The following is a 24,016-nucleotide window of genomic DNA, read 5'->3' as shown; positions in this document are numbered from 1 at the left end:
GGTTGGTTGTAAAACCAGGCAAAAGAAATCTGACACTTCAGAATCTATCACATGAAATCAAATACAGAAGAAATGAAACCTTTAAAATTAAATTTAAGTGTCTGGAGATATAGAGAGTCCAAGTGTTTTGACAAGTACAAAAGGTTTTATGCTGGTGAAGTTATTTTTTCTAAATTGCTTAGAAAATTGTTCTGAGGGAAGAAGTTAGGAGCTACAATTGCCAACAGTTGTAAAAAATACTCTACTAGGCCCTAATATTGAAACATAGTAACTCGTATTTTTTGAACTAAAGTTTTAGTAGGTGTAGATGCTCATTTTAAAATAATTTTTTAAAAGACAAGCAGCAGGGTGTGGCCTGACCAATAAAAATATCAGTAAGCAAAATTAGGGAGTGACTGAATACACACTCCAGGTATAATTGACTTAAGTGTCTAAGACTTAAGAACGAAATGCTCATTCACCTAGAAATATGGAGGCTGAATCTGGTGAACTGACATCAAAATCTTGGGCCTATTACTGCTCACTTACCTCCATATATGGCAACTGGTAGAAGTGAGTACCTATGTCAGAAATCTTAGAATTATAATATTAAATTTTACAAATTAATCTGCAATCCACTTATATCCTCCTATTATTGCTCCTTCCAGGAACCTGAATATTCTCCTTTGGTGGTCTCAGGAATCTTTTCAACATAATTATTTTTCAAGAAAAGAAAATTTTGCTTTGAGCATTAAGGCACATACACAGTTTTACTATATTTATTAAATGGCTCTTGAAGTAGTTGATTCTTGGTTGAAGGGAGAAGATATCCACATTGGTAAAAAGGGAGTTATCTTCAGAAGTCTTTTTGTAAATCTAAAATAGAACAGATTTTTATCAAGGATAGTAAAGGAAAACAAAACAAAGCCCATTTATTTCACATCCTGATTTGCTTAATGCTTCCATTAAATTCACATCATGCATAAAGATTTGCTTTCACATTTGCTGAAGCCAACATTATAGGCTGAGCTAGTACAGAACAAGAATACAAAGGACTTAATATGACCAGTTGGAATGGCAGCTTCAATGAGGCTTTCCAAGTTCAGAGTCATCACTGTTCATTCAACAAGCACATATTTGAGTGGCTACTATGAGTTAGAGCATTATCTTAGGCACTACTTTTTAACCACCACACATTTTGTTAAAAAATGAAGTGGAAAGGGAGTTTGTATTTTTATAACACTGCCAGTTTTCTATGGTATCGATCAATCTCTTGAATAATATTCACTGTTGATTTTTTTCCTTTTGGCTTACACATATGCTCAGACGTCTCCTATTCAAAGAACTCTTCCTTTGACACTGCTATCCTCCTAGCACCTCCTTCTCGCTCTTATATCCAACAGGATTTTATCAGTTCTCTACTGCATTTGACACTTGATAATCTTCTTGAAACTTTCCTTTCCCTTGGCTTCTGTGACACTTTTACTTAGATCTTTCAACTTCCAAAAAATCATTACCAAGTTTCAAGGATGGCTCCAGTATTTGCACTTTTTGGAGATCTCCAATTCTACTGTCCTAATACTAATAGCTCAATTGATCTCTTGGGCTCTAGTCTATCCCCTGCTTCTCCCCAGATATACTGTCGCTAGATTTATCTTTCTATTTTAGATAAAACTACAAATCATGGCATTCCCCTTCTCAAAAACCTTTAATAGCTTCCCTGTCCCATCTGAATTAAGCTCAAACTCCCAAGACTGGAATTCGAGGCCATCTATACTCTGGCTTCAGTCTGCTTCTTCGGATTTCTCTCCCATCACTTCCTGACGCATCTTTTACCAGATAAGCTGTACTACTTGATGGCCTCTAGAGTGACTTGATGCTTTCCTGCTTCTATGCCTTTGTTCCTGCAGTTCCTTCAAAAATGAACAACCTGTCTCCTTTTTCCACTCCTGTACCTTTACCTCATCAAATCTCTGCTTGCGGAAATCCTACTTATACCTCAAGGTATGATATATTAGCATTGGGGATTAGAATTCGTACAGCAGCTCACTAAAATAGAGTTCAAATACCACCCTTTTCATATAAAATCTTCTCAGGTTCTCTCAATCAGATGAGATCTCTTAGCATTTTGTACTTCTTTGTTTTGTACCAGTTAGTACTCCTTAAGGGCGGGGAGCCATCATGTGGAATTCATCTTTGTATAATTCATTTTTGTTTCCCTTATAGTACCTGACACATAGAAGGTGTTAAAATGAGTGTGTGCTGAATTGAATTAAGGGACCCCAGTTTTCAAAATACTAAGGATAGTGAGATAAACTAGTAACTTTTTTTGAGAGGAGAAAGATTACAGCTCTAAAAATTGTTCACTTGCTGGATGTTTTAAACTACCTGTACTAAGACCTAAATAGCTATAAGGGAAAGGTATAGAATCTTACCACTCTTCTTGAGAAGTTCTCCTTTTCGAGATTTATCCAGGTTTTCAAGAAACTGCTCAAAAACTTTTACAAAAGGACCTAGACTGGTCTTCTTGTAATCTAAATTATGAAGACCATGAATTATAATTAGCATTTTGGCAGCAAGAATAACATGAAAGTATAAGTTTCTTGTAAAAATTCTCTAGAATAGCGCTGTCCAATAGAAATATAATAAGAAATGTGTAATTTAAAACATTCTAGTAGCCATATTAAAAAGGTGAAATTAATTTTAATAATGTATTTTATTTAGCCCATTATATCTAAAATATCATTTCATCTAAAATATCATTTCAACATGTGATAAAGACTGAAATATTTTACATTCTTTCACACTTCTTTGAAATCTAGTATTTGGTACTTAAAGTACATCTCAATTTAGATACTATATTATCATTGGAAATACTTGATCTAGATTTAAATTATAAAATATATAGATAAAAAACCTCATATAACTAATTTTTCCAAACATACTTAAAAGTTCTCTAATAATTGAATCGATTATCAGTTTTTAAGTTTAAATTAATTAAAATAAAAAAAAATCTGTGGCTAATAGCCACATGTGGCTAATGTATTAGACAGTGCTGCTCTAAAACATCCAAACCACGTGTACACATCTACTCTAGCAGTCAGTCATAGCATCATCTACTGCTGTGTGTTAAGTCCCATCAAACATTCCTTCCTTTAGAAATTGTGGCTTTAATAATAAATAGTTTTACCAACAGAGCAAAACATTAAAAATGTGAAGTCAGGGCCATGCCTTCTGAAAACAATCAGAAGTTGATAGTCACATGCATTAAGTACAGGTATTCTTTGATGTATAAAACAGTCTTAAAAATGTACATAAAATTTTGAATACAGAATCTTAATCATCCATTTAATTAAACAATCTATAATTAATACCCAAAGGAGGCAAAAATCTAATTGAGATCAAAATGAGATTTGGATTTTGACTGCATGGAATTAAGAGTCCTCATAATAGTTTACCGGAAAGAGTAAAAAAAGAAACTAGGGACTTTGCCCTTGGTCCAGTGGTTAAGACTACACGCTTCCACTGCAGGGGGTGTAGGTTTGATCCCTGGTTGGGGAACTAAGATCCCGCATGCCACGTGGCCAAAAAATTAAACAAACAAACAAAAAATCTTAAAACAAAACATAAAAAAGAAACTATACTTAAAAATTTTTTTAGTAAATGTTATCTGACTTACTTGGGACTGGAAAAGGAATCTTGATGAGAGTATTAAGGATGAATATCTCAATTGTGGCAATTATGAAAGTAGATTATAATTTTGTTCTAAATTTTTAATATATAAATTTTCTTAAGATAAATAAACCTATACCAAAGAATCAATTTAGTTTGGGTTCAACCACATTGTACTTTGAACCTTTAATTCAAGATTGTAAGCTCCTTGGATAAAGGCCTCTATATTTGTTTCACCATTGCGGAATATATAATAAGCTCTTCATATAATTATTAAACAAATACTTACAAATTAAACAAATATTTACAACTGCCTATTATACAATATATTGAGTACTATGCTAAATTATAAAAATGTATAAGCCATACTACTTGGTCTCAAGAAGTTTTTATTTTTTATTATTATTATTTTTTCTTTGCGGTACGCGGGCCTCTCACTGTTGTGGCCTCTCCCATTGCGGAGCACAGGCTCCGGATGTGCAGGCTCAGCAACCATGGCTCACGGGCCCAGCCGCTCCGCGGCATGTGGGATCTTCCCAGACCGGGGCACGAACCCATATCCCCTGCATCAGCAGGCGGACTCTCAACCACTGTGCCACCAGGGAAGCCCAAGAAGTTTTTATTTTTAAAAATTTATTTATTTGGGCCATGCTGTGTGGCTTGCAGGATCTTAGTTCCCCGACCAGGGATGGAACCTGGGGCCCAGTGGAAGCTCGTAGTCTTAACCACTGCACTGCCAGGGAATTCCCTCAAGAAGTTTTGGAATGAACTAGAAAAACAACTCCTATATGTAGTGGTAGAAAACAATATATAATTAAAGGCCAAACAGGCATATGGATAAGTATGAGTCCAAAGAATTGACCAGAGCTTCCCTGGGGGTGCAGTGGTTGAGAATCCACCTGCCAACGCAGGGGACATGGGTTCAAGCCCCGGTCCAGGAACATCTCACACGTTGCGGAGCAACAAAGCCTGTGCGCCACAACTACTGAACCTGCGTGCCACAAATACTGAAGCCCACGCGCCTAGAGCCTGTGCACCGCAACGAGAAGCCACTACAATGAGAAGCCTGTGCACCTCTATGAAGAGTAGCCCCTGCTCGCCGCAGCTAGAGAAACACTGCACGCAGCAACGAAGGCCCAACAGAGCCAAAAATAAATAAATAAAATTAATTTAAAAAAAAAAAGAAAAAAGGAATTGACCAATCAAAGTTGACTGAGGTGGCTATGAACTAGGTCTTAGAAAAAAGATTTAATTAGATAGAAAGGAGAGTGGAGAACATTCCAGGATTTGAGAAGTAGAAGGGAAGGAGCAAATGGTACTAATCTGAAAGTGGACAAAAGCTTACAATCACAGAAACTAAAGAAATAATAAGGAACTTACATATCACCTATTCCAGCCTCCCACTACCTCTAGAGCATCCCTGATTTACTGATGGCTATTAGCCTTTATGAATACTTGAAATGATAGGCAGTGCAGTTTATGTTTGAACACTTGTATTTATTACAAAGCTTCTCCTTATAGGGAGCCAAAACTTGCTTGCTCAAAACCTCTGAACAAAGGAAAAAGATGTCCACAAAGAGATAATATTAATTTAAAAAGTTGTGTTACAGTAATATATGCACTTGGTTAAAAAAAGTAAAATAGTCCTAACAGGTTTATAGTGGAAAAAAATAGCAGCCTCCTGCCGTAATTCTGACCTTTCCATCTTCTTGAATGGCAACTACTTTTTTCTTTCCTAGCATTCACTTCTAAAAATGAATACTTCCATTGTTACTTAGAAATCTAAGGCCATTCTTCCTAGCTCTATGGCTTTTTTGTTGGGGAGGGATAGTAGGAAGGGGTCTGAAAGCTCTTAAGATCTTCTCTTAATTCTCAGTGTTAAATTTCAAAATGATGTGCCTTGGTGTAGGCACATCATTCTTACTATGCTGAGCCCTTTCAACAAAGGGCTCATTTCTGGGATGTTGTCCTACATAATTTTGACAATTTTTTCCTCCCTGTTTTATTTATTCTTTTTCTGTCAGATATTAGACCTCCTGAACCAGTCTTTAATTTTATCTTTCTTTTCCTTAAAAAAACAACTAACTTGTCTTTTTTGTATTACTTTCTGGGAAATCTCAACTTTTCTCTTCCAGCCCTTCCATTGAATTTTTTATTCAAATGGTGATTTTTTTGATTTTTAAGATCTCTTTCTTATTCTCTGAGTGTTTCTTTTTCATAGCGTTTTGGTCTTGTTTCATGGATACACTATCTTCTCTTATTCTCTGAGGATATCGTTTTTCTTTTTAATATAAATTTATTTATTATATTTATTTTTATTTTTGGCTGTGTTGGGTTTTCGTTGCTGTGCGTGGGCCCTAGTTGCACAGGGTCCTAGGTGCGCAGGCTTCAATAGATGTGGCACGCAGGCTCAGCAGCCGTGGCCCACAGGCTCTAGAGCACAGGCTCAGTAGTTGTGATGCATGGGCTTAGTTGCTCCGTGGCATGTGGGATCTTCCCGGACCAGGGCTTGAACCCACGTCCCCTGCACTGGCAGGCGGATTCTTAACCACCACACCACCAGGGAAGACCAGATATCGTTTTTTTTTAAAAAGGTTTCCTGGGCTTCCCTGGTGGCACAGTGGTTGAGAGTCCGCCTGCCGATGCAGGGGACATGGGTTCGTGCCCCAGTCCGGGAAGATCCCACATGCTGTGGAGCGGCTGGGCCCGTGAGCCATGGCCGCTGAGCCTGCGCGTCCAGGGCCTGTGCTTCACAACGGGAGAGGCCACAACAGTTAGAGGCCCACGTACCACAAAAAACAAAACAAAACAAACAAAAAAGGTTTCCTTTGTTCCTTGCATTGTCTGTTTTCCCTGAGTTCTTTTTTCCAGTTTATTTATGTTGGAGACTTTTTTCCAATATTTTAAACAGAATGCTTGTAATCATTCTACAAATAATGATGGTGGAATGTACTTGTTTACGTATTAAGTTAGAGCTAGAATATATGAAGTGATATTTGAACTTGGAATCTGAAAAAAGGGTAGCAACATTTGACTAAAAAGGTCAGAGATGATAAATCTGCACTGCCCATTACAGTAGTCACTAGCCACATGAGGCTATTTAAAGTTAAATGAAATTAAAAATCCAGTTTCTCACATTTCAAGTGCTCAAAAGCCACATATGGCTAGTGATTACCATTTGGGCCATGCATAACATTTCCATCATCACAGAAAGTGCTATTGGACTCTACTGCTGTAGTGTCTCTTGGGTATTGGTATAAGATGATTTGACTTTCACTAACAGGAAGTTTTATATTCCCAGCTCCTTCAAATTCTTGAATATACAATTCAATCACAGTTTAGACATGTATTTAACAGAACACTCATCTAGATATAAAGACAAAGTAGAGAACAAAATATTGCATATATAGTAGTTGTTAAATAAATAGTTGTTGAATATAAGACTGTGAGATTCACTACTGGGCATATACCCAGAGAAAACCATAATTCAAAAAGACACATGCACCCCAATGTTCATTGCAACACTATTTACAATAGCCAGGTCATGGAAGCAACCTAAATGCCCATCGACAGATAAATAGATAAAGAAGACGTGGTACATATATACAATGGAATATTACTCAGCCATAAAAGAAATGGAATTGGGTCATTTGTAGAGACATGGATGGATCTAGAGACTGTCATACAGAGTGAAGTAAGTCAGGAAGAGAAAAACAAATATCGTATATTAATGCATATATGTGGAACCTAGAAAAATGGTACAGATGAACTGGTGTGCAGGGCAGAAATAGAGACACAGATGTAGAGAACAAACGTATGGACACCAAGGGGGGAAAGTGGCGGGGGGGGGTGGTGGTTGTGGGATGAATTGGGAGATTGGGATTGACATATATACACTAATATGTATAAAATGGATAACTAATAAGAACCTGCTGTATATAAAAAAAAAAAAGACTGTGAGATTCAAACAACTATCAAAACCAACTGACAATTTAAACTTACAATATAGATCCTGGCATTCAGATGTTACTTGTGAATATTTGTTGACTCAAATTGGATTCAACAGCACCATCTGGGCAATTAATGAAGGACAGAAACATTGCTATAATATTGTTTGTTACTGAGCTGGTTTCAGGATAAACATTGATCTATTCTGGTCTGAATCCAAGGCGAGTTAATTACTGGAGTCACAGAAAGATGTCTATATAGAAAGATTATGTTAAAGTGAGACTTCAATATATTAACCTACCTCTGGTTCTATGTTTGATATCAGATTCAGCTCCATTCTCTTTTTCTTCTTCTTTAGTGGAAATAACATCCAATTCATGGCAAATGGAACTACAGATAGTAGAATAAGATAATTTTAAAGTTGGTTCTTGGTCAACATTACCCAGTGTATGAAAGCACATGAATCTCACAAGATTTTCTGTGAAAAAATTGTGTGGCCAACTAAATTTGGGATATTCTAAAAACGATAATCTCTTCTTGGAGTTTTCCATGCACATTAGCATATTAAAGACCAGGAAATTTTGCAGTAAATAACTTTTAATCTGCTTAAGTCAGCATTTCCCAAACTTATTTGAACTCTTTTTTTGCATAATAGCAGCTGAAAAACTTGTGTTCTATGGAACTCACTAGGAAATGTTGCTCTGCTAGGGCATCATCATACAGCCTCAGAGAAGCTGCCTCTCTTGAAGGGATCTAATCCAACATACGTCACATTTAGAACAACAATCACAAACAAAAAATGAGTGATCAGTAATCTGGAACATACCTTATGGTTGGAACAGTAAATGGATCAAACTGATCCACTTTCTGTAAATCAATAGGCACAGAAATGCGACCTGTGAGAATCAGAAGTTATAAACTGAAGACTGGAATACAGATCATTATAAGCTGTCTCCTATGAGTTATTTTTGGCTAAAATTTTAATCTAAGGCTTAGAAAGAGGGTTAGACTCATCTGTTAAGAACAGTATTTAGGCACATTAGGTGTGTCCTTTTTTTTTTTTTCGGTACTCGGGGCTCTCCCGTTGCGGAGCACAGGCTCTGGACGCGCAGGCTCAGCGGCCATGGCTCACGGGCTCAGAAACTCTGCGGCATGTGGGATCTTCCCGGACCGGGGTACGAACCTGTGTCCCCTGCATCGGCAGGCGGACTCTCAACCACTGTGCCACCAGGAAAGCCCTAGGTGTGTCTTTTATTTCTCTTAACAAAACACCAAAAAATAGATGTGAAAGACTGTTAAGCTATTACCTAGTTGCTGTTATTTCTACTTTTATTTCTATCTTCCTCTTCCCTATATCCTCCTATATTTAAGTACAACAGTCTCAAATTTAGAGTCCTCAAAATGGAACAGAATAGATGGAAATAGTTCATTTCATTACCTTGAGTTATTTGCTGAAATTGAAAAGACACCTATGTGTTGGCAGGTCTGAAAAGGGGCTGTATAAATGTATACACTACAGAGTCACTGTAGATTATTAAAGGAAACAAGGCAATTCGGGGCACGAACCCGTGTCCCCTGCATCGGCAGCGGGACTCTCAACCACTGCGCCACCAGGGAAGCCCTGGGAGTATTTTTAAAAAAAAATTATTTATGGGACTTCCCTGGTGGCGCAGTGGTGTGTTAGTTTCTGTGCAATGGTGTGTTAGTTTCTGCTTTATAACAAAGTGAACAAAGTTGCTGGCTGCACTGCGAGGCTTGCAGGATCTTAGTTCCCTGACCAGGGATCAAACCTGGGCCCCATGAGTGAAAGCGCCAAGTCCTCACCACTGGACCACCAGGGTATTCCCCACAATTTGTTTTAAGACTGTGGACAAGTCACTTTAACCTCCTGGGCCACTGTTTTCTCATCTGTACAATGAGAGCTATTGTTCTGTGATTTCTAAGTTCCTCTCCAACTCTACTTCTAACAATGAACCTCAGAAACCCAACTAAAAATTATTTACATAGTGGAAACTCATCAGGCAGCTACTAATCAACAGTTGAAAAGTCAGTGAATGTGGGCATTAGCTGACAGAACAAGTCTTCAACCTTTACTATTTCAGACATTCACACCCAGTGATATGCTTTCTAAAACAAAAAATAACTTTGATTTTTCTTTTATTTTCCTTACTTTCTTTACATAGTACCTGTTTTAGGATGAACACTAAAAGGGCTCTTCAGTAAATGATTGATTCCTTTGCTAACATTGATATCCAGTCGTGGAAAACAGTACTGGAGCATGATCTCCCACTCAAGCCAGGGTCCACATTTGTCATTTTTGCTGTTATTCTAAAAGTAGATGCAAATCCAGCATGAGGATCAGTAGGAATTTTTGAGGATTTCTTTGAAGTGGTTAAAAAGTGATCTTCAACCATCTTTAACTTAGTAAGCAAAACAATCAGAATTTAATTAAAAATTGCATTATTGTATTTGTAATACAGATTTCAATGGAATATACCTGACATCTGCTGGCTGCTTTCTTCAAATGCTCCCAGCGCTGAAGTGAATTGTGATGCTTTTGGAAGCTTTGTTGAAGTTCATCATGCATTGGTGATGGGTCATTAAGGAACACACTCATTTAGGGCACATCAACGAAAAACTTATTTTCAGTATGTATTACCACAAGGATATCTAAAGTTCACATAGAAAGTAATTATTGTTTTCTAAAATGCAAATATTAAACACATATCCTTAGAGAAATTCCCTTGTTAAACTGTATTAGATATAACAAAGAATGCCAAAATAACTATAGTAAAACTGGTCCCTGGTCTGTACATATTTTGAGGATGATCCCACATCCTTTAAGTAGTCATTAATTTTAGGAGGATCAACTTTCAAAATGAGTAAATTTATTTACAAAACGGCCTCGCAAAAAAAAAAAACAAAAAAAAAAACGGCCTTGCTTCTTATTGTATTCCAGACGAGAGATTAAAAAACGCAGAAACACAGGAGATGTTTTGTGTAAAAACATTAGACTTACAAACATATGAGAATATGTAGGCAGAACACATTTATAATATCATAGATCAATACAAGTAGCTCACATAGAAATGGTCTTGGGAAAGGATATTTTCAGGAACAAGGGCTAAAATCTTATCCCAGCTTTCTTTATTCTCAAGAATATCTTGATCAACCAAGGCATAGTCTTCAAAGTATTTTTTTATTATGTTTATAGATTTTCTGTAGGAATAACAATAACAAAGTTATTAGCAACACATATGCCACATGGCTTTTGTCCACTTGGAAGGCTAGTACTTATTTTCACTGAATTTCTAAAACTTAACTAGATGAAACTGGAATTACATCTCTTCACAGGGTTATAAGAGTTAAATGAGACACTCTAAGGGGAAAGAACCTAGCATAATACTTGGTTTAGACTAGATATTCAAGAAATGTTTACTTTTTAAACTCCACGATTTAGAAGGTAATAGCATCATTAGTTTGTAACAAGGGTGGAAAGCAACCAAGTCAGGACAGCATAATAATACATCAGTAGTAGGATGTGGGATACAGTCTATAGTTTCTACTCTGAATTGCTTGCTTTAACATCTCAACACTTATATAGTGCTTAGCAGTTTGAAAATAGACTTCACATCTACTGTTTATTTATTTACCCGTGCCCCCTGCAGTGGAAGCACAGAGTCTTAACCACTGGACCGCCAGGGAAGTCCCTCTACTGTTTCATTTTATCTTTGCCACAACTCTGTGAGATAGATGGAGCAGACATTGTTCTCCCTATACTGATAAGAAACAGAGGCTCTAAAATTTATCAAGGTTGTATTAAACTGGCAGAATAGGGATTCCTACTCCTAATGCAAATCCTCTTTCCATTATCCTGGAGAAGTAGTGAATTCAGTGGAATCAAGCAGACCAGGACATGAATCCTGAATTTAATAATTACTTGTGTGAAGCCAAGCAAATTATACAATCTCTCCAAATCTCACTTCTCTCATCTGTAAATGGAGATACCATCATGTATCTAATGAGGTTGTTGTGAAGACCAATGAGAATATTTGTGAAGCACCTATCATGAATACTGGAGCGTATAAAATAGACACTCAATTAACTTTATTATTGTAAAATGCTACCCCAGCAGAGAAAATTAATCAGGTAATTCTAAAAGCACATGCAGGTAAATCAGACACAACTTAAACTTCATGGAGCCTTTTCCAACAGACCTGACAAAAGGATGAATTTTTTCACTTAGGTGAACTTTCTTTTTAACATCTTGACCACCCTGAAAAACAAACCATCACAAAAACACTTCGTGTATATTATGTAACATAAATGAAATAATTAAAACTTTCTTTAACGTGTTCTAAAGATATTGATTAAATTCTGTCAAAGTATAGAACCTTGGATGACATTTTATATAGTCTCAATACATGTAACTTTCTGGGTTAACTTTACTTGACATACTTGAACCAGAAAAGTCAACTAATCTTCCTTATGCCACAAAGGAGGATGCTTAACAGCAAAATATGAAGCATCTTAAAAAATGTAGCTACTATGATTTTAATTGATCTACTGGTAAAATCATCTCCTCTGAAATACAAATTCTTAAAAGATAGTTTAATTTTCTTACAGAACATACCAGGCTTGGTCATATCTAGCAAACAAAGAAATGTAAATATCATTAAGAAGACCTTACCTTTACAACACTCAAATATTCAACTATCCCAGAACGTACTGCAGAGGACAGTTTTCTAACTGATTCATCACAGACCCAGCAATGAACACCTCTCCTTCCAGAATATACCCAGAGACGATGTTTAAATCCAAAGTCCTCTGACGAGGGGGGAAAAAATAGGTTTTAAAACAAATCTATGAATTCCTGGTTCTTGCTTACTTCTTTAGCTTCATTTTTTTAACCTCTTATCCACATGTACTCATCTTAACTATATTAGTTGACCCTTGAACAAAGTGGGGATTGGCGTGCCAACGCTCCCCAGTCGAAAATCCATGTACAACTTATAGTAGGCCCTCCGTAGAAACAGTTCCTCTGCATCAGTTCCTCTGTGTTTGCGGTTCCACATCTGCAGATTTAACCAACTACAGATCATAGAGTACTGTAGAATTTACTATTGAAAAAAAATCTGTATAGGACATGCGCTGTTCAAACCCTTGTTGTTCAAGGGTCAACTGTACATTATTTGTATTGGGTTGGCCAAAAAGTTCGTTCGGGTCTTTTGTAACCTCTTACAGAAAACCCCGAATGAACTTTTTGGCCAACCCAATAGTTTCCCATGCCCCCATGCTCTTGCCTTCAGTTCTTTACCTATCCTGGTCTCTCTGCTAAGAATGTCTTCATGCCCCAGTACTTCCATTTCTCTCCCTGACCAACTGCCATTTATTTCTAAAGACCCAGTCTAGGGATATTAAGAGTTAATAAATTTAGAATGTTTGGAACAGTGCCTGGTACCATAAGCCCCCTATATAAGAGTTAGCTATTATTATTATCATCCTCATCATCACCTCTTCTAGGAAGCCTTTTCTCATCTAATCTCTTCCCATTCCTGTATGCACTCCTGCTGTTCTATACCCCCACAGCATCCCGTGCATATTAATGCATATGTAATCCTGAATTTTCTTGTTTCCTCCTTAGACTGCATAACCTACCTGAAGTAAGAATTGTTATCTTTCATAGTTCCCTCATCTAGCACAGTACCTAGCTTGCAAAAGTTGCTCAATAGATTGAACTGGGAAAAAATTAAATGATTTGATCAATAGCTTTATCAAAGTTTTAACTACAACTTTATTCTAATCTTTTATTTTCCCTACCATATGTTTCAAAGAAACATGTTAGGAATTTATGAGACTTGACTATAAAATGGTATAGACAGGTTAATATTCAGAGGAAAACAGATTCTCGCATTTGACCCCACTCAGATACTGTTAATACTTGCCCTTCAATGCTCGGTCAATGATGTGTATGGCCATTGTCATGAGGGTCCAGCACTTAGAACATATGTCTGCAGAACTGGAGCAGAATCATCATTACTCATTGTCAGTGATACCACCCACCTACCATCAAAACACGTGGAACTCACCTACAACATCTCCTCACATCATCGTAGTCTGTCATGTCAATGTCAAACACCAGTTCTTTTTCCTGAGCCTGGAAAGCTCCCAGCTTCACTGTATTGTGTTGATTGGGCTACAAGTACAAAATAACAATCAGTTTCTGTAACAGCTGCCATGCTGCCAGATATGCTTATTTTCTACCTACACAGAAAAAGTGGCCAAAGAGAAGTGAAGAAACCATATAATGCCAAGTCTATGTCAGTTGAAGCTCACTGACTCGATCCTATACATCCAGAATTGATGACAGTGTAACTTTCATCTACTTAAAACAAGATGTGATAAATACATATTACCATATTTTTTTTCTAGTTCCATTGAGATATAATTGATATATATGACATTGTATAATAAACATTTGTTGATCAATAGAAATCGTAACAATGAGTTTTTAGGTTTCTGATAAGGAAAAGTACATACAAATAATTAATGCCCTATTGCAAGGTATTTTAAGGACCTTTAATTGTTACTGGACATATAAGTAACAGAAATGTATTTAAAATTTTCAAAAAGATCTCTCAATTAGTCTGGTTTAAGCTGTAAGTAATCTCCTTTGAGGCGATGGACTACCTGGTAAAGAAGGTGGACTGAATACAAATACTTATTTGGCTTCCTCTAAACCTGTGCAAAAATAAATTTTTTTTGTTTTGTTTTGTTTTTTGCGATATGCGGGCCTCTCACTGTTGTGGCCTCTCCTGTTGCGGAGCACAGGCTCCGGACGCGCAGGCTCAGCGGCTATGGCTCACGGGCCCAGCCGCTCCGCGGCATGTGGGATCTTCCCAAACCGGGGCACGAACCCGTATCCCCTGCATTGGCAGGTGGACTCTCAACCACTGTGCCACCAGGGAAGCCCTTTTTTTTTTTTAAAGAAAGGCACAAGTCTTTTATTCATTCACTTACTTTTTAATTCTTATTGAAGTATAGTTGATTTAAAATGTTGTGTTAGTTTCTGCTGTACAGCAAAGTGAATCAGTTTTAAATATACATATATCCATTTTTTTAAAAAAAATTATTTATTTATTTTTGGCTGTGTTGGGTCTTCGTTGCTGTGTGAGGGCTTTCTCTAGCTGTGGCGAGTGGGGGCTACTCCTTTTTTCTTTTGTTTTGGCGGTACGCTGGCCCCTCACTGTTGTGGTCTCTCCCATTGTGGAGCACAGGCTCCGGACGCGCAGGCTCAGCGGCCATGGCTCACGGGCCCAGCTGCTCTGCGGCATGTGGGATCTTCCCGGACCGGGGCATGAACCCGTGTCCCCTGCATCGGCAGGCGGACTCTCAACCACTGCGTCACCAGGGCTACTCTTCGTTGCAGTGCACAGGTTTCTTATAGTGGTGGCTTCTCTCATTGTGGAGCATGGGCTCTAGGCGCGTGGGCTTCAGTAGTTGCAGCTCGCAGGCTCAGTAGTTGCGACTCAAGGGCTCTAGAGCACAGGTTCAGTAGTTGTGGCGCACAGGCTTAGTTGCTCCACAGCATGTGGGATCTTCCTGGACCAGGGATTGAAACCGTGTCCCCTGCATTGTCAGGCGGATTTTCAACGACTGCGCACCATGGAAGCCCCTATTCACTCTTTTTTTTCTATTTATTTATTTATTTTTTGGCATGCAGGATCTTAGTTCCCTGACCAGGGATGGAACTCGAACCCCCTGCAGTGGAAGTGCAGAGTCTTAACCACTGGGCCACCAGGGAAGTCCCTATCCACTCTTTAGATTCTTTTCCTATATAGGTCATTACAGAGTATTGAGTAGAGAGTTCCCTGTGCTATACAGTAGGTCCTTATTAGTTATCTTTTATATGTAGTAGTGTGTATATGTCAATTCCGACCTCCCAATTTATCCCTCTCCCCTCCTTTCCCCCCTGGTATCCATAAGTTTGTTTTCTACATCTATGACTCTATTTCCTTTTTTTTTTTTTGGCTGCGCCCCACGGCATATGGAATCTTAGCTCCCCGACCAGGGATCAAATCCGCATCCCCTGCGTTGGAAGCGTGCAGTCTTAACCACTGGACCGCCAGTGAAGTCCCTGTGATTGTATATCTGTTTTGTAAGTAAGTTCATTGGCGTAAGTCTTTTAAAAAAGAACCAGAGAGGGGCCTGGTGCTGACCTGAGCAGCCCCTTTCCCTGCCTGACCTGCATGACCAGGCCCCTCCCCAGGAGGCACAGCTGGCTGAGGGACGGGCACTGGGTACCTCAGGGTGAGCAAAGGCCACGGGGCTAGGGGCACAGCCTGTACTCCTACCCTGAAGTTCCCCAACTGCATCTTTGTTGAATTGTGGTAGCTAGGAGGATCTTGGGGTGAAGGATGATGTCTTGACAGCTGAAGCTGGGGCAAGAACCCTGGGCTCGGGTAAGGAGCAGGGGGAAGAAAGTATTCTGGTCTTAAGTCCAGCTCTGTCCTCAGTAGGCTCTGGCTTCCTGCCCTGGCTTTCATCTGATGCTATAAATTTTCTGGTCCCCCTGGGTCTGGGGACAGTGTTGCCTTCCATGTCTAGAGAAACTATTGTAACTAACATTTTCTAACACAATAAAGAGGTGTCCTGGAAAAAAAAAAAAAAAGAACCAGAGAGGAGACAATACCACCACAATTTTTATAAGGAGAACCAAAAAACTGAATCTTCAGCTCTCACTGAAGGATAAGAAGGAACCCAATTTACACCTCAGAATCCCCAAAAGTCTCAGGAATAGGTGACAACAGGCATCTCTGGAGGTGAGATTAAAAACAAGAGGATTGATTTAAAATCTACTTATGAAGCAGTTAGTTCCCCATAGTGCTAAACTTACTCCGTGGAGCTAGGTGACTGTGCTTCCATTTCCCTGGCAAAGACACCTGAATTGTTATCTGCAGAGTGTAAAACAGAGGGTCTCTGGGCTGGGGAGGGGACAACAGGCACAGTTGAAGAAGGATGTGTTGTACAGATATTCAGAGGATTAATTAGACCTTTACATGGGGAATGCTGAAACCCAGCCCTCTCCTCTGTACCCTTCCACTAACACCCCAGGCAGGAGATGGGAAGATTCCTTTCTGAAGACTCTGTCCAAGTGTGCCAGGCACTGTTATTAGGCTCTAGGAATAGATCAGTCATCAACTGGAGTTTTCATTCTAGTAAAGATCTAGAGAAATTGACATCAGAGATTCGCCCCAATAAAACAGCCCTGCCAGATCACTCTGTAGTAAAGAAATCTCAGCCATGTATACAGAGTCTCCAATCAGCTTTTTAGTACTCTATTCTTAAATATAAGCAACAAGCAAGAAACTACCAGACATATGAGGAAAACCTCTGATATGAAAGAGTGAAAAAAAACAGAAAAAAATGCACCTTTAGAGAAAAGAGCCTGTGGAACAGAAAAAAATTTTAAAAACTATCATTGATATCCTCAGTGAGAGAAGATGTATCAATGAAAAAAGTACAGGATGTCCTAAAAAAAAGTTCTTGGAAATGAAAATATAATAGCAGAAATGAAAAACTTTTAAGGAAATTGCCCAGAAAGTAGAGAAAAAGGAGACTAAAAAATAGGAAGAAAGGGCTTCCCTGGTGGCGCAGTGGTTGAGAGTCTGCCTGCTGATGCAGGGGACACGGGTTCGTGCCCCGGTCCAGGAAGATCCCACATGCCACAGAGTGGCTGGGCCCATGAGCCATGGCCGCTGAGCCTGCGTGTCCGGAGGCTGTGCTCCACAATGGGAGAGGCCACAACAGTGAGAGGCCTGCGTACTGCAAAAAAAAAAAAAAAAAGGAAGAAAAAAAGAATTAGAAGACCAGTCTAAGACATAAAATCGCCTTTAGGAATTCTAGAGACCGGAGAAAATAGGTAGGAAAAATTATATTAAAAATAAAAAGGGTCAGACAAGAGGGCAGACCGAAGAAGCAATAAGAACTATAATCCTGCAGCCTGAGGAACAAAAACCACATTCACAGAAAAGATGAAAGGCAGAGGGCTATGTATCAGATGAAGGAACAACATAAAACCTCAGAAAAACAATTAAATGAAGTGGAGATAGGCAACCTTCCAGAAAAAGAATTCAGAATAATGATAGTGAAGATGATCCAGGACATCGGAAAAAGAATGGAGGCAAAGATCGAGAAGATGCAATAAATGTTTAACAAAGACCTAGAAGAATTAAAGAACAAACAAACAGAGATGAACAATACAATAACTGAAATGAAAAATACACTAGAAGGAATCAATAGCAGAATTACTGAGGCTGAAGAACAGATAAGTGACCTGGAAGACGGAATGGTGGAATTCACTGCTGCAGAACAGAATAAAGAGAAAAGAATGAAAAGAAATGAAGACAGCCTAAGGGACCTCTGGGACATTAAACGCAACAACATTCGCATTATAGGAGTCCCAGAAGGAGAGGAGAGAGAGAAAGGACCCAAGAAAATACCTGAAGAGATTATAGTCGAAAACTTCCCTAACATGGGAAAGGAAATAGCCACCCAAGTCCAGGAAGCACAGAGATAAACCCAAGGAGAAACACGCCGAGACACATAGTAATCAAATTGGCAGAAATTAAAGACAAAGAAAAATTATTGAAAGCAGCAAGGAAAAAATGACAAATAACATACAAGGGAACTCTCATAAGGTTAACAGCTGATTTCTCAGCAGAAACTCTCAGCCAGAAGGGTTGCACTGTTGGTGGGAACGTAAATTGATACAACCACTATGGAAAACAGTATGGAGGTTCCTTAAAAAACTAAAAATAGAACTACCATACAACCCAGCGATCCCACTACTGGGCATATACCCTGAGAAAACCATAATTCAAAAAGAGACATGTACCACAATGTTCACTGCAGCACTATTTACAATAGCCAGGACTTGGAACCAACCTAAATGTCCATCGACAGATGAATGGCTAAAGAAGATGTGGCACATATACAAAACGGAATATTACTCAGTCATAAAAAGAAATGAAATTGAGTTATTTGTAGTCAGGTGGATGGACCTAGAGTCTGTCATACAGAGTGAAGTAAGTCAGAAAGAGAAAAACAAATACCATATGCTAACACATATATATGGAATCTAAAAAAAAAAAAAATGGTACTGATGAACCTAGTTGCAGGGCAGGAATAAAGATGTAGACATAGAGAATGGACTTGAGGACACAGGGTAGGAGGGGGAAGCTGGGGCAAAGTGAGAGTAGCACTGACATATATACACTATCGAATGTAAAATAGTTAGTGGGAAGCAGTAGCATAGCACAGAGAGATCAGCTCGGTGCTTTGCGAAGACCTAGAGGGGTGGGAGAGGGAGGCTCAAGAGGGAGGGGATATGGGGACATATGTACGCATATGGCTGATTCACTTTTTTGTACAACAGAAACTAACACAATATTGTGAAGCAATTATACTCCAATAAAGATCTATTAAAGAAAAAAAAAAAGGAAAATTTCCCAGGATTGAAGGATACGAGCTCATGATCATATGTGTCCATCAGGTATCTAGCACAATAGATGAAAAAAGATGTACACCATTAGGGACAGAGGGGATAGGTAGAAAATCCTAAGAGCGGGGCTTCCCTGGTGGCACAGTGGTTAAGAATCCACCTGCCAATGCAGGGGACACGTATTCGAGCCCTAGTGAGGGAAGATCCCACAGCCTGTGCACCACAACTACTGAAGCCCACGTGCCTAGAGCCCGTGCTCCACAACAAGAGAAGCCACCTCAATGAGAAGCCCACGCACCGCAATGCAGAGTAGACCCCGCTTGCCGCAACTAGAGAAAGCCCGCACACAGCAACGAAGACTCAATGCAGCCAAAAATAAATAAAATAGGTACAACATTAAAGAAATAAATTTTTTTTTTAAAAAGAAAATCCTAAGAGTTTCCAGGTCCAACACAATGGAACAGGAATCAGAATGGCATTAGTCTTCTTAACAGCAACATTGGAAGCTCGAAGATAATGTAGCAATGTCTTCAAAATTCTGAGGGAAGATGATTTACAAACTCAATCATTAGTTAAGCATAAAGATAGAATGAAGACATTTTCCAGATACAGAAGGTATGAAATATTTTGTCTTCCATGCACCTTTTCTTAGGAAGCTCCTGGAGGATGTGCTCCACCAAAACAAGGGAGTAAACCAAAAAGAGAACATAGGATCTAGGCAACATGGATCACAGGAGAGAGGTGAAAGGAAACCAGGGTGATTACAAGTTCATATTTACCCATCAGGCTTAGAGAGGAGGAGTTAAGAAGGCTGCAGGAGAAATTTCTTCAGGATGAAACTGACAAAATACTTGATGGATCTGAATACATTGGGAGATTTATATAATTAGCAGTTTGGGGTTGAATTAGTGATCTAATCCTAATTTTTAACAAACATACTAAGAGCATGTGGTAATAGGAAGGTTCTCTGTGTGGTGAGGGTAGGGGGTGAGACTAAAAAAACCCTAAACTCTCATCTGCCAGAATGGAAGGTCAGTAGATAATGCTTAAAATGGAAAAACAGAAGAAATATAATCATGTTATTTAGAGACAAGGAGGCAAATACCTTAACAATCAGCAAAAAGAAAATGCTTGCCTCTGGGGAGCAAAAACTAGGGGGAAAAGTAGGAGACCTTAAAAAAAAAAAGCCTAATTAATAGTAGTTGATTCTGTAAACTACGCGCATATATAACTGATAAAAATCACAAACAAAACACACAAAAAAGGTGTACAGATGCCTCTGTCTTGGTCCAATTAAAAATAATGACACTATGCCCCCCCCCCTTCTGTGCTAGGGAGAAGGAGTAGAGTGACAACTTGACCCTTCTACAGAGACTTCAATTTTTTGTTTTTTTTTTTTGCGATACGCGGGCTTCTCACTGCTGTGGCCTCTCCCGCTGCGGAGCATAGGCTCTGGACGCGCAGGCTCAGCGGCCATGGCTCACGGGCCCAGCCGCTCCACAGCATGTGGGATCTTCCTGGACCAGGGCATGAACCCGTGTCCCCTGCATCCGCAGGTGGACTCTCAACCACTGCGCCACCAGGGAAGCACAAGACTTCAGTTTTAATCTCCACCTCTGAAGAGGAGTAAACTGTTCCAAAGCATTTTCCCTGCCTGCCTTATCTTACCTCTTCTTCTCCCCTTCCCCTGAGATTTAGAGTCAGAAAACCTGGATTCAGGTCCCATCTCCCTCATTTAGAAATTGTGTGACCTAGGGCAAATTATCGAAGTTCTCCTTTGTAAAAAGAATAATGAGGGCGCTTCCCTGGTGGCACAGTGGTTGGGAGTCTGCCTGCCGATGCAGGGGACGTGGGTTCGAGCCCTGGTCCGGGAAGATCCCACATGTTGCAGAGTGGCTGAGCCCGTGAGCCACAACTACTGAGCCCAAGGGCCACAACTACTGAAGCCTGCTCACCTAGAGCCCATGCTCCGCAATGAGAGGACACTGCAATGAGAAGCCCACGCACTGCAACGAAGAGTAACCCCCGCTCGCCGCAACTAGAGAAAGCCTGCACACAGCAACGAAGACCCAACGCAGCCAAAAATAAATATAAACAAAATAAATTTATATTAAAAAAAAAGAATAGTAAGGATTGATATGAAAAACAAGCTATACAACATATGAAAAAGCTCCATACAAAAGCTATTATTTCATGTGTATATTTTCCCCACCATGTGTGTATTTTTAAGGAGAGGAAGGAGGACAATTTTGGTATGTTTATTCATTCTGCAGATAATTACGGTGTACTCTCTGCCTAGCAGTATTCTAGGCACTTAGAATGTATCAGTGAGGTGAGCAGGTAGGAGGAATGGCAGGCTGCAGACGCCTCACTGAGTAAGGACTTGAAGGAGGTGAGGGAATGAACCAATAAGATATTTGGGGAAATGGGTTCTAGGCAGTGGAAACTGCTTGAGCACAGGCCAGTGTGGCAGGTGAGGAGTGACTGAGCAGGAGAGAGGGGCTCTTACTTGGAGTGAAATGGGGAGCCACTGGAGAATGGTTTTGAGCAGAGGAATCATAACAATCTTGTTTTAAAAGGATCCTTCTGGCTGCTGTGTTGAGAATCGAGTCTAGAGTCTACAGGAGCAAAGTGTTAGAAAGTTTTTACAGTAGTTATATTAGAGATGGAGATGATGATGGTAGCAGCACTAGTAGCAGTGGTTGGATTTTAGATATTATTATGGCAGAGCTAAAGAGATTTCCTAGTGAAACAGATACAGGTGTGAGAGAAATAGAGAAATCAAGCATGATTCTCTCCAATGCCCTCTGTGCTCAACCACGCTGACTTCCTAGTCTTTTAGCCAGATACTCTTTTTTTTGTTCTAGTGAGAATACAACCAATTCACTTCCAAACTATTATCAGTCAGTAATGTAAAGCATCAAAGGACAATTTGTGGCTCTTCAACTAAAATAAGCTCTAAAAATTTATCTCAAAATGCTAGGGGCACCAATCCATTCTTGATTTAAAAAACAACAAACTACATAAAAAACCCATTTCTTACTCTGTGGGAATATACCGCGCCTATATCAATCTTGTACGGATTCATTTTCTGCATCTCCTTTTCCAGATCACTCTGGTTGTTGAAGGATTGGTAACGAATGTAAATATCATCTTTCAATGTGAAGGAAAATTCACGGTGTTGAAAGTAATTCTTTACCACTGCAAAATAAATGTACACTTTAAAAGTTAATTTGGTACTTTACCCAGCTCAGAGCATTAAAACATTAACCAATGAGAAGATATATATTTTTTTCTTTTTAATTTGTGCTTTTATTTGCCAGTATAACTACAGTAACCTGCAAACTTTTTTATTCTAAAAAGCACATTTTACATTACAGTCCAACAGACACATATATAGTGTGTATACATATATAAAAGTGAAACAAAGGTTTTGCCAAAAACGTCTACCCTGAGTGTTAATTCTTTTTAAGACCTTTTTTAAAAAATTAAGGCTGAACTGCACTGACACATCATAATCACCGAAGTCCCTAGTTCATCTTAGGGTTTGCTTTATGAAGTGAATAGTGTTGCACATTCTACGGGTTTGGACAATAGTATGATGACATAAAATCATTATAATGTCATACAAAGTATTTTCACCGCTCATAAAAACTTCTGTATCCTATGTATTCATCTCCCCTCCCCCGCAAACTCCTGGCAACCACTGATCTTTTTATTGTCTCCATTGTTTTGCCTTTTCCAGAATGGCATATACACGGAATCTATTTTTCTTTTTTCCTTGAATAGAGGAGTTCAAAGCCTTTATGCCTATTAACACCACTCATGGCCCAGCCACAGGTGGACCGGGCAGGCTCCACGTGGCAAACTCCCCCAGTGAATACTGTAGCTTTCCTCCCAGTACTGAGCCCTGTCCCACTGGTCCTGCCCAGCAGCCACGTGCAGGTGAAGGGGGGATACGTGTTGGGTATCTGTTCATAGGAAGGCCACAAGTTTTGTGCTCCTTGTCACAATGAACCCTAATTCCTGTTGGGTGTGTCGTAAACACATGAGCCATTTCTTCAGACCCCCTGCTCTGAGCACACCCCAGAGAAAATATTTTTAATGAGTCCTCTGTGCTCAGCACTGTGTTACATGTTAAAAAAAAAAAAAAAGACAAGAACTAGTTCCTAATTTGAAGGGGTTTACCATCCCGCATCTAATAGGGAAAAGTAAAAATGAGGAAAAAGATGCAGAAATATTTTCAATATGTAATACCACCTCTTTTTCCTCGGTGGGCACTAGTAAATTCCTGGGAAGAGTTAAGTACCTCTCCTCTTTTAGGAGATGCCCCTCTGTCCCTGAGCTGATCACGCCTCTGCAGCTTCATGCTACGACCCGGTAACCCCCCCTTGGCTGCAGATAAACACCGAACCGAAAGTGAGTCCGACCACTTGAGTCTGACCAAGGAGTGATAGGCGCAGCGGCTCTGCCTTACAATGCGTAGCGGTAGGCTGGTCATTACAACCTCTCTCGGCCCATTTACACCTCAGAGGTGAGGGGGAGGGTTCAGGATAACGCAAGACGGTGCCCGGCACAACGCCTGGCGCACAGGAGGCGCTTCATATTGTCATTCCAAGGTACCCTCCTGAAACCTCCTCACGTTCCCCTCCCAACCCACTTCCCACCCCGCTCCCCGCCTCCATCACCTCCGCCATAGTTGAGCCAGCGATAGTACTGGGCGTAGGGAAAGAGCCTCCGGTAATAAAGTTTAAGCAGCTCGGGCAGCTCGGCGGGGTCAAACGCCTCCATGAAGCGCGGAACTCAACCCAGGGAGGCCTCCGCGAGAAAGGGCGGGAACCACACAGCCGGAGCCCCCGCCACTGCGCAGGCTCATCGTGGCCGCGGCCAGCGGTCTGCAGGGGCCACTGGGAA

At 39.7% G+C, this 24,016-nt stretch overlaps 1 protein-coding gene and 1 non-coding gene across 2 annotated transcripts; both read right to left on the bottom strand.

Annotated features, from left to right (window-relative positions):
• Window positions 1–730: 730 nt before the first annotated feature.
• PRIM1 (DNA primase subunit 1) lies at window positions 731–23,985 on the bottom strand. The gene is made up of 13 exons (XM_024736578.1): window positions 23,791–23,985; window positions 22,146–22,303; window positions 13,689–13,795; window positions 13,545–13,618; window positions 12,290–12,426; window positions 11,817–11,875; window positions 10,709–10,818; window positions 10,097–10,188; window positions 9,786–9,927; window positions 8,426–8,495; window positions 7,901–7,989; window positions 2,415–2,513; window positions 731–855 (listed from the first exon to the last, which is right to left on the bottom strand). The coding sequence occupies exons 1-13, from the start codon at window positions 23,891–23,893 to the stop codon at window positions 836–838; spliced, it is 1,260 nt and encodes a 419-aa protein (XP_024592346.1). The 5' UTR covers window positions 23,894–23,985; the 3' UTR covers window positions 731–835.
• LOC112394452 (small nucleolar RNA SNORA11) lies at window positions 23,061–23,190 on the bottom strand. The gene has a single exon (XR_003002143.1). It is a non-coding gene; the product is annotated as a small nucleolar RNA SNORA11 (small nucleolar RNA).
• Window positions 23,986–24,016: the final 31 nt, after the last annotated feature.

The sequence above is a fragment of the Neophocaena asiaeorientalis genome, unplaced genomic scaffold, assembly GCF_003031525.2.
Source record: "Neophocaena asiaeorientalis asiaeorientalis breed wild unplaced genomic scaffold, Neophocaena_asiaeorientalis_V1.1 scaffold134, whole genome shotgun sequence".
Lineage (NCBI taxonomy): Eukaryota > Metazoa > Chordata > Mammalia > Artiodactyla > Phocoenidae > Neophocaena > Neophocaena asiaeorientalis.
Note: the sequence above shows the minus strand (reverse complement) of the source record. Positions and strands in the feature narration are given on the sequence as shown.